This window comes from Cryptomeria japonica, chromosome 9 (genome assembly GCF_030272615.1).
Source record: "Cryptomeria japonica chromosome 9, Sugi_1.0, whole genome shotgun sequence".
Lineage (NCBI taxonomy): Eukaryota > Viridiplantae > Streptophyta > Pinopsida > Cupressales > Cupressaceae > Cryptomeria > Cryptomeria japonica.
In genome coordinates, this window is record NC_081413.1 from 619007150 (window position 1) to 619017943 (window position 10794).

The 10794-nt window shown below is 36.9% G+C and overlaps 1 protein-coding gene across 1 annotated transcript; it reads left to right on the plus strand.

Annotated features, from left to right (window-relative positions):
- The first annotated feature begins 201 nt into the window (after positions 1–201).
- On the plus strand, positions 202–1505 carry LOC131855937 (uncharacterized). Its single transcript, XM_059211841.1, has 3 exons — positions 202–747; positions 894–1201; positions 1313–1505. The coding sequence occupies exons 1-3, from the start codon at positions 487–489 to the stop codon at positions 1503–1505; spliced, it is 762 nt and encodes a 253-aa protein (XP_059067824.1). The 5' UTR covers positions 202–486.
- Positions 1506–10794: the final 9289 nt, after the last annotated feature.

Here is a 10794-nt window from a genome sequence, read left to right on the forward strand (position 1 = left end):
TGAGTACAAACAAGCCACTGTAAACACTTACAAACAGCTGTAAAGGTCATCGTAAACTGACATGACTGTCACAGTTAAAGAAGATAACACTAGACAATAATAAATATAGGTAAACGAGGACTGACGTGCCAACCCATTTGAGAGTGACATTACAGAGCTTTCTCCTAACACATCTTTAATTTTTTCATTTAATTCCCTGAACCAGTTGCAGAAAGGTAGTCTTTGTACCTTTCCTTCACAAGAAAATAATCCATTAAAGCCTGTATAGGCCTTTCTCCTCTTTTGCACAAATACATTCCGCCTTTTGAAGACTGTAGCTGCTTTTTCTTTTGCCTTCACAGCTTCAGCATTCTGAGCAATCTGTTAAAGGCTGTCTATCTCCTCTCTTTGTGCACAAAGCTTCAGAGCAATCTGTTTTACCCAACTCATATCTTGTTCAAATTTCATTTACCTGCTTCCCTCTTTCATACGCTCAGTAACACAAAAATGGGCAACACTTCCTCCTGCTGCTGCTCATGCTCTGCCCCCCAACAGGATTATCAAGATGTTATTAATGAACTGGTCACAGTGAAAGAGATGAGACACATTGAAGAATTGATTTCTCATATCGATCAGCTATTGAAGAGCATTGACCAGGGAAGCACTAATTCAATTGCCCTTGAGAAGACGGACCTGGGTTTATTTATCACTTCTGGTGGTACTTTACTGGAGAAGATATTGAAACGATCTTACAGACATATATGCAAGGTATTCAACCTTTTTTAATTGATGCAACCCATTTCCTTATCATTACGCTTCTTGATTCACACATTTTGAGTATCAGTGGGGAATAATGTATTAACGTGGAAAGAAATTACAATTCTAAAACTATCTATCAATGTTTGTGCGTGTAGAGGGTTACCATGCCAATGCTTGACCAAGAAACTCGGAAATTGGTGATTGATATAACAAAAGAAGCAGCGCAAATTCAGTGGGTGGGAATAGTGCTTTCAGTTGTAGGTTTCGTGTTGGAAAGAATTGAGCAAGTTTCTTCCAACAGAGAGGAATGTATAGAGCTGCTGAGACACATGTGTAACCTTGCAAAATACATCAAGCAGTTGGATCATCATTTGCCTGAGGAGAAGCTGAAGCGGGTTATTCAATTCGTTGTGGAAGGTTCACTACTGTGCATATCGCAAATGCAATCTCATGCGCTCCACAAGTAAATCCAATTTATGTATTGTGAATTTTTTTTTTTAAATTTCTCGTGTGATATTGGTGTTTAAAGTCTCCTATGATGGTAAATATTTGTTGGCTTTTGAGGGGTACATAGGTTTTTCGCTGCTCCTGTTGCGGCAGAAGATTTGCAGAGATTACAAAGACAACTTAGGCAAGAGTACTCGGAGCTCTCATTGGAGGCGATAATCGCCGTCTTGAATAGTATTCCAGTTGTGTTACCTCCCTCCCAAGGGAAATCGCCCCGGGCAGGTACTATATTCTCTTTTATTTGGGCTTCTGTATTTTAAGCTCAACAATCATGTTGCAACATAGTATAAATAGTGTGGGTAAATTGAAAGGCACACCTCTTGGAAGTGAAATATTATCAATTTGGGCTAAGCCTCTAAGAACTTTATTTGTTAGAGAAGTGAAGGTGGAGAGAGGGTTACCCTCTCCTCTCGACTGTTTGATAGTATTTCTCTTTCATTTCACAAATCTAGGCCCACCTCACATACCCTTGTGGTATATAGCGATACCCCTAGTTGATCTTGTGAAGCCTATAGTTAAAATTTTTGGCCATAATTTCTTGTGTTCGAATGCTTAGACCACCTTCCCCACTTGAAATCAAAAGGGTACACCATCCAAATTAAGCCATAAGATTTTTTCTTTTGCATTTATTTTTTATGTGTTTTATATTTAATCAAAAATAAAATAAAAATCATAAAAACCAAAAAGCCATAAAAATTTAAAAAACCAAGAAAATTGAATCAAAAATCATGGAGTGGCATTACAGATTAGTAGAGAACATGAAGAATTTATCCCTCCAATTGAGAAACCATATGAGAAATTACCATTTTATCTCCAACCAACATATCAATCCATATCACACATGTCTTAAACCTTTAACCAAACTACATACCCCAACAACAAGAAAACCCCTTCTCCACAAATACATACAACCCATACCTAAACTTTAAGGATTGGTATGAAAACATGGTTATGGATGTTAAAGCATCTAGACCAAATCCCTAAGTCACACATCAAAATTATTTTCCCCAAACAACATTCTACCCAATCATCAATCCATGCATATAACTAGCAATTTAAACAACTGAGTCAATACTTGAAGGACAAAATCAAAACCTATGGTTTAATCACAGAGAAAATTCACACCTTTGGGTGAATCGATAAAATATTCCTTCAAAAAATTTGTCCCATCTAAGTTAATCACAATTCCTAAGGGTGGACCTTGTGAACCTAGAATCAAATCCTCATGATGGAATGATAATGAATTTTGTGAATACAATAGGAACATTAGACATAAAACTAGTAATTTATATAAGCTCAAAAAACTCATTCAAGACCTTATTGTTTAGGCTAGATTTGGAAGCTAAATTTATTGTAAAACCTAAGAGGATCAACCACTAAAACCCTAGTCCTACAATACAATCCAACATAAAACCAATGAAGAACCAAGTAACATGCAAAACATCAAATAAAGAAAGATTATACCATTCACATGCTCTAAGGGCTTGTCTTCGTTATCAGTCTATCTCCATTGATCTTGTTTAATGTAGTTGCTTTGGGATTTCATGTCTGCACAAGAGCTCAGTGATGAATAGATGGTTGTTGTGTATGCAATTCGACAGAGTTTGGGTGCTTGATCACTTTCTTCATATGGAAAGAGAGAGGAAGAGATCTCTTTTTTGAGCACCCTATAAATGGAGGGCTAGGATTAAGAGGTAGAAGGATAAATGGTCATCTCAGATTAGACCCTGGTCTAGGTATAAGAAAATATTAGAGAGGTGGTTAAGGGTAAATTAAGAGATGAATAACACTTGTCATTAGATGAAAAAGCTAATGAATTAATTAAATAAAAAGGAATTTTTTAATTAATAGAAGAGGTGGGGCCAATTAAGTAAATAAAATATTTATTTAATTTGGGGAAATGATAATTTAAATAAATACAAATATTTATTTAAATGCAGAAAGGCTAGAAGAGGATAAGTGAACTAATTAAACAAATAAAAACTTATTTAATTATTAGAAAGCTTAGGATAAAATAATTAATTAAATAAAACATTTATTTAATTAGGTTAGGACAATTTTAGGTGTCTACATTTTGCCCCTCTTTAAGACAATGCATCTTGTCACATTGTTTTAAAGAAAAATAATACATTGTTATTATAGGTTGCCCCTGATAAGGAAGATGACATGCCCCCTCAAGAGATTGGGTGAAAAATTTGCAAAAATTCAAACATGTAATGCCTGCTAAAATACCCTAGAGAAATTAACCAACTAACTAAGAAATAGAGATATTTTTAAAAAACAAATACTCTATCGGATCACACATGTAACTCAAATAAATATAGGCATTTAATCTAAAATCCTCTAGTCATGCACATAAATTTTTTAGAAGCATGATCATAAGAACATAATTATGTGAGCATAAAATAAATAACATTTCTTTACATGAGGCTTTCGAGTAATTAAATACAAAATCCATCATACGCTCACTTAATTCCTCTTCTTTTCCTTGCAACAGCTCTAATTTAAGACTTTCAACTACATACACATTTTGATAATTTAATGGAGAGGTATGAGAGGTCTCTAGTGATGTCAGATGCATTCCACTGTACAAACCAAAGGATTCAGAGTAAGTGGATACTTCAAAGAAACTCAAGATTTCAGAAAATTCAGAGAAACCAGAGTTTTCCGAAATCCATGCGCTTCCAGAACCAACACATAGTTCCAAGGGTTTCATAGGAATCTAAATAATCAGACGAGTTTCCAGAAAACCATGCACTTACAAAACCAATACAGAGTTTTAGGGTTTCATAAGAATCGGAATAATCAAAGCCATTACTGGGCTGGATTCCCTTCATGTCTCCCATAAATAAGTTTAGTCTCTCCTCGTTGCTCTGATGTTAACCAACAAGCCTGTAATCAAAATCGTATGATTAATGAGGTTTCTAAGTATCAAAGCTTAGATGCTTGGGCTAGAAAAGTAGGAATAGGATCAAATAGCATCCCTATTCTGTCAAGGAAACTAAACTTCACTCCACCCAAACAAGCTTCTTCATATCAACTACAAACTCAGCATCAAGCCTTGCAAGCCCACCTTCCAGCTTCAGGATCGCTACCCTTCTTCAGGGATTAGAGGGCTTCGAGATTCAAAAATCCTTTTTCCCCCCTGGAAAATCCCTCCATTTGATCATAAGCTTGAAAAATGGAACAAGAAATCCATGGGGAGTAAGTTGTTTGTGCTACCTTCAAACTCTTTAAATCCTACAATTGCCTGCTTTAAAGAAAATGCCTTTTTTGCACAATGGTGTGGTTGTGGAGGGAATAGCAAAGAGATAATATCCTGGTGGACTTCTTCCTTTCTAGGATTGATCTTAGCCAGACCTTTACAAAATGATTTCTTCTTCCTATAATGTGTGGACTCAACACTGAAAAATGCAATCATTAATGGTAGTCCATTATTCTTTCAAGGCTTGACCTTTCATTTCCTGGACTGGAAACCAGGCTTTGATCTTGTGAACCATAGATTTGAGAAGTCTCCCGTATGGTTTTCTTTAGTGGGTCTCCCATCTGTATTCTGGTGCTCGGAGGCTCTGTTGAAGATTGGTGATCCATTAGGATCTTTAGTGGGGATTGCGAAGGATTTCTTGAATGGTCTCAAAGGGGATGTAGCCAACATATACGTTGAGATTGACCTAAAACAAGGTTTTTATAGTGAAATAGAAATTATTTTAGAAGTGGGTAGATATAAATAGAAAGTGTTGAGATTGGGAAAGGAAACCCCCGGAAAATGTGTCCTCCGAAACCAAATAGTTAAAAATTATTCACTGACAATAGCTAGAGGAGTTTTGAATCCACTACAACCAACAAATGATCCAAGCATTGATGGTCTCGATCTTCAGAGGGTGGACTTCGAAATGGAAATCCTATCCGACTCACCTATATTAGATGTTTCTCTTGCAAATAAGGATGCTACTTTGCAGATGGAAAACAGAGGCTTGGCTCTTCCGCCTGTATCTCTCGTTCCTGTAGACTCCCAACACCTCCACACCCCAAGAACAAAATGACATCTAGGTGAGAAGTCAGGTAATTCGATTCAATCTCTTTCGGTTTGGGGATCTCAGTCCTTCCTGCTCCCTCCTTTTAGCTGTCCCCCTCTCATTTATCTCTGATTGTTAAGATCCAACCTCATAAGACAACTAGGAGCTTGTTTGGTCAAAAGAAAACCCCTTCTCTGAGTAGAGGTGTCTTCAACATTTTCTCCCAACATCTTGTAAAGGTCTCCAAAAGGAATAATAAACTCAGGTGAAAGCGACCAAGGGGTGTTGTAGCACTTATAGAATCTAGCAAAGGTAAACTCATGCATCTTGCCAATATCTTACAAGAAGAGGATGTTATTGCAAAAGACATCAAAGATGATATGAAGGAGGTAGATTACCCACACTTATCTGAAGGTGAGATTCCCCCTTCTTCAGAACTCTTACCAACAAAGCAATTTTTTAATCTTTCGGCATAGATCCCTTATCCACTTCTATTGTCACCCTCATTAATTCCATAAGGTCTGGATATGTCTATGGATCAAAACACCTAGAAAATCTTCCAGGAATTCATGAAACGTGATGAATATTTGGACTCAGTCCTAGATACTCCTCTAGTAGTATTATATTCTTAGATTAAGGAGGAAAGGAAACTAGGGCTGCATCAAAACCTAGAGGGTATGGAGAAATCAGACTTTGGATCTTCCTCCCCTAAGAAGGGCCACAAATCACTCATTGAAGCTAGTGCTCAAGATGGGGCTATGGAGAATCAATCAAAATTATTAGACCTTTGGAAAATAGGGAAGGGAAATCCCCTTCCTGGACAACAATGAAAATCCTATCCTAGAATGTTAGGGGACTTAATGCTCCTAAAAAACAGAGGGTGATCAAAAGAAGGATTATTTTGGTTAGTGCAAACATCATCCTCCTGCAAGAAACTAAATTGGATTGTCAGCAAGGAGTGTCATTTGGTATTGGAATTAGTTCCTTGTTCCATGCATCCCTGCAAATGACAGTGGTCTCAGAAGGGGCATCTTGGGGTCTAATGATAATCTGGAAGCCTTCTCAAGTCCAAGTCGAGGGTATTGCATCTAGCAGAATTTGGCTGCTAGCCAAAATCACTCATCTTCAATCAAACTCTTCCTTTTTTGTTATCAATACTTATGGCCCAGTGTCCCCACTCAAAAAGCGGCTTTTATGACTTTCTTTAGATGGAGTCATATCTCAATTGGCCAATAAATAACTCATCGTAGGTGGTGACTTCAATGCCATTAGTAAAGCATCAGACAAAAGGGGAGGCATAATCCGCTTAGGTGGATCTCAAAAGGATTTCAATGATTGGATTGAAAGGAATGGATTACTAGAAATAGACTCAAGGGATTCCTTCACATGGACAAATAGAAGAAAAGGCTTTAGCAATATTTCAGAAAAAATTGATAGATTCTTCTAGCAAGGTGACTTTAGATCCTTTCCATTTGCCTTTGACTATTTTGTCCCCCCCTTCTCGGGTTCAGACCACTTTCCCATGATGCTTTTGCTCCAAGGAATCCAAGATACCTCTAGATCTCCATTTAGATTCGAGAATATGTGGATGAAAGATCCAAATTTTTTAGCCATGATTGAAAATTGGTGGAAGGAAGAATCATTTGAAGGATCAATTTTTTTTTGCTTTATTTCAAAGTTGAAATTAATAAAGCAAAAATTGCTACAATGGAATGCTCAGCATTTTAAAAACATTTTTTCAACCAAAAAATCATTAGAAGAGCAATTGGCAGCTCTAAATGACAAGATTATCTTGGTGGGTATGGATCAAGAATCCTTTGAACAAGAAAATAACCTGCTTATAGAATATGAGGATATCCTTTCAAAAGAAGAAATCTTTAGAAGCAAAAGTCTAGAGAGAATTGGCTTAGAATGGGGGACAAAAACACCAAGTTCTTCCATAATGTGATAAAGCTTCGCAAGAGAAAGAATTGGATTTCTAAATTGGAGACAAAGCAAAATCAAACCATAGAGGACCCTGAAGAGATTAATAAAAAGATCATCACTTACTATTTCAACCTCTTAAACAATGCTGAAGGCTCTCACAATGCTGAAGGCTCTCACCTGACTGAACATAATTTTTTTTTGGATGTGATCCCTAAGATCATATCAGATGAGAAGAATCATAAACTAAATGAGAAACTCAATCTAGAAGAAGTATCTCAAACTGTAAATCATCTTCCCTCTGGAAAGGCTCCCGGTCCGGATGGCTTCCCTATAGATTTTTTCAAGAAGTGCTGGAATATATCAGGTCGGGAACTTACAGAAGCTTTAGAATTCACAAGAAGATTAGGTAAACTACTTAGAGAAATCAATAATACGTTTATTGCCCTCATTCCAAAAAAGGAGAAAGCATCAAATCTAGGAGACTTTAGACCCATCTCTCTATGAAACATAGTTTATAAAATCCTTTCAAAAGTCTCATGGATAGCATTATATCAGAAGAACAGAATGAAAACTCTCATGGATAGCATTATATCAGAAGAACAGACTAGTTTTGTTCCTGGTCGCTCAATTCTTGATGGGGTCATTGTGGCACAAGATGCAATCCATACTCTTCAAAGCACAAATAGACCAGCTATGATAATTAAGTTAGGCATTTCAAAAGCTTATGATAATGTAGATTGGATTTTCCTTTGTAAAATTATGCAAGCCTTTGGATTTGCCAAACAATGGATCAACTGGGTCTATGAATGCATTTATACACTAAAATTTTGAATTCTGATAAATGGAAAGCTAGCAGGCTTCTTTTCTTCCTCAAGGGGCATTCCGAAAGGAGATCCTATATCTCCATTCCTCTACATCATAATGGGGGAAGCTTTAGGGAGGGTAATTAAAACAAGATAAACTAATAACCTTCTAGAGTGAATCAAAGTAACCTCAAATTTTGTTGTCACACATCAGCAATTTGAAGATGACAATCTCCTCTTGGGTGCAACAAAAGTCAAGGAAGAAACTCAACTAAACCTGCTATTAGAATCCTTTGGAAAGGCCTCAAGAAAAATAAGTAACAAAGAACCATCCAAAGTTTTCTTTTTTTCCACTCCAAACCTTTTACAGGCTAAGATTCTAAGAATCCTCAAATGCAGAGAAGGAACTCTTCCATGTATTCATTTGGGCATTCCAATATATTGAAGACTAAGGAATAGAAAATTTTGGGATCCTCTAAAGATAAAGATGGTGCAGAACTTAAACTTCTGGAAGGGGAAGCAACTCTCATGGGCTAGAAGGCTAGTAATGATTCAAGTAATGATTTCAGCCCTACCTATTTACTTATTATCCATCTTATCTCTAACAGCTGGTGCAAATTCCTACATAATCAACAAGATGAGAAATTTTTTTGGCAAAACACTGAGGAAAAGAATAGAATTTCCTTAATTTCTTAGGATAAAATAATCAAACCCAAGACAATGGGGGGTTTAGGCATCAAAGATCTAAAACTGCAAAGCAAATCCCTAGGGGTAAAACTATCTTGAAAGTTTATAAACAATCCCAATACAACATGGGTTAGGATGCTGGAAACTAAATATTTACTAGATCAGGATCCTCATAATCTTCTAAGAACAAACAATCATTTGAAGGGATCTAGAACTTCGAACTTCGTTATCTCTTGCAAAAAGCAAATTTTAGACTCCATCTCTTGGGATATCCATGATGGAGCTTCTAGCCTTTTCTGGGATGACTCATGTGGAGGATATCCCTCCATTGCAAATTCTCTCAACATGCCAATAATAGAGCATTGGTTTAAATAGCAATCGGGAGTCAGAGTTAGTGACTACATAGCAGTGGAAAGCACTTTGAATATTCAAAGTTGGAGGTGGAAACCTATGGTTGGATTGCCTATCCCAGGGGAAGAATTAGAACAACTCTTAGACCAGTTAAAAGAAAGAAATATCAATCTTAGAAGAGGGAAAGATACTCTAATTTGGGCCTCCTCCAAAATAGGGCAGTATAATTCTAAAGATGGCTACAGTGTCCTAGTCAATGCTTCAAACCAAGAAAAATAGGACATTCCAATTAAGTTGTTCTGGAGTAGTAAGATTTTTCCAAAAGTAGGGATTTTTGCATGGTTAGCCTTTCAAAAAAAAATCTTAACTACAGAAAAGTTTGCCAAAATGGGCTATAAAGGACCATCTAGTTACATTATGTGTAAAGCTCAGGTAGAGAGAGTGGATCATCTCCTCTTGAATTGCTCCTTTGCTTCAAAATGTTGGCGATGGCTCTATGCTAGATTGGGGTGGATCACAACTCTACCTAATGACATAATTTCTCTTTTTAAATGTTGGCCACTCCCTTTTAAGGAAAACACTTTGAGCCAAATTATGGAAGTGTCTCTATCATGCCTTGTTTGGGAAATTTGGAAATAAAGGAATCGTAGGCTCTTTGAAAACAAAGCTAGAAGGTTTGAATCAATCCTAAACTCAATAGAAATGGCAATTGTGGATTCAGTAAACTAGAAAATAGCTCTCTCAATGGAATCGCCCAAAATTTTCTCTTCTTGGGATGAAAGCATAAAGAAAAATTGGAAGGGAATCAAGATTCCTCCCTCTTTTCGGCAAAAATCCAAGTCTAGAAAGAAAGCTATTTGGACCCCTCCAAAGCTCGACTGGTTGAAATTAAATTTTGATGGTGCTTCCAAAGGTAACCCAGGTCCTTCAGGCATATGATATGTGATTAGAGATCACTCAGGATCAATCATAGGGAAAATGGCAAAGCCAATGCCACCGGACACTAACAATATAGCAGAATTTAAAGAAGAATTTAAAGCATTACAACTAGGATTGATGGATTGCATTAAGCATGGATTAAGAAACATCACAGTGGATGGAGACTCAGAGATAGAAATCAATGCAATCAAAAGGAAAAAAACCCCAAATTGGTGGCTATAGGCAATTCTAGACAGTATATGAGAAAGCTTGGCAAAATTGGAGCAATATGAAGCAAAACATATCTTCAAAGAGGCGAACACAATAGCAGATGGCCTCTCAAAAACAACGGCACATGGAACTTTTATTCATTGGTGGGATCAGGGAGTCAGGTAGCAAGGCTAATTAGGACAGGTTAAAATTGTAGAAAGGTGTCCCTTGGGCTTGATGAGCGCAAGGTAGAGCCCCCTTAGCAAGCGACCAGTTCTTGTAGATTCTTCTTTCCTTAATTAATTTTAAGGTTCAACTATGGTGCTCAATTTGGGAAATGACTCTTGTTTTTTGAATTCAAATATTAACCTTTTTTCGGCAATAAAGAGGGACCGGTTTCAGTGACGTCACTCAATTGCTCTTTCAAAACAAGCCTTACCTTTTCTGCTTCCGAAAAACTAGCTGGTGATAGCCATCATTTCTAGCTCAAGGCATGCGTTGTCAACAAGTTAGACAACATTTCAAAGTCAGGAAGATTTGGCACGTTCTGAGACAAATATCCTTCGCCACCTTTGCAGGCAAATTTAATGCAAGCAACATTAATAGGCATTAAAAAAAGTGTCATCTAGGTTCTGCTT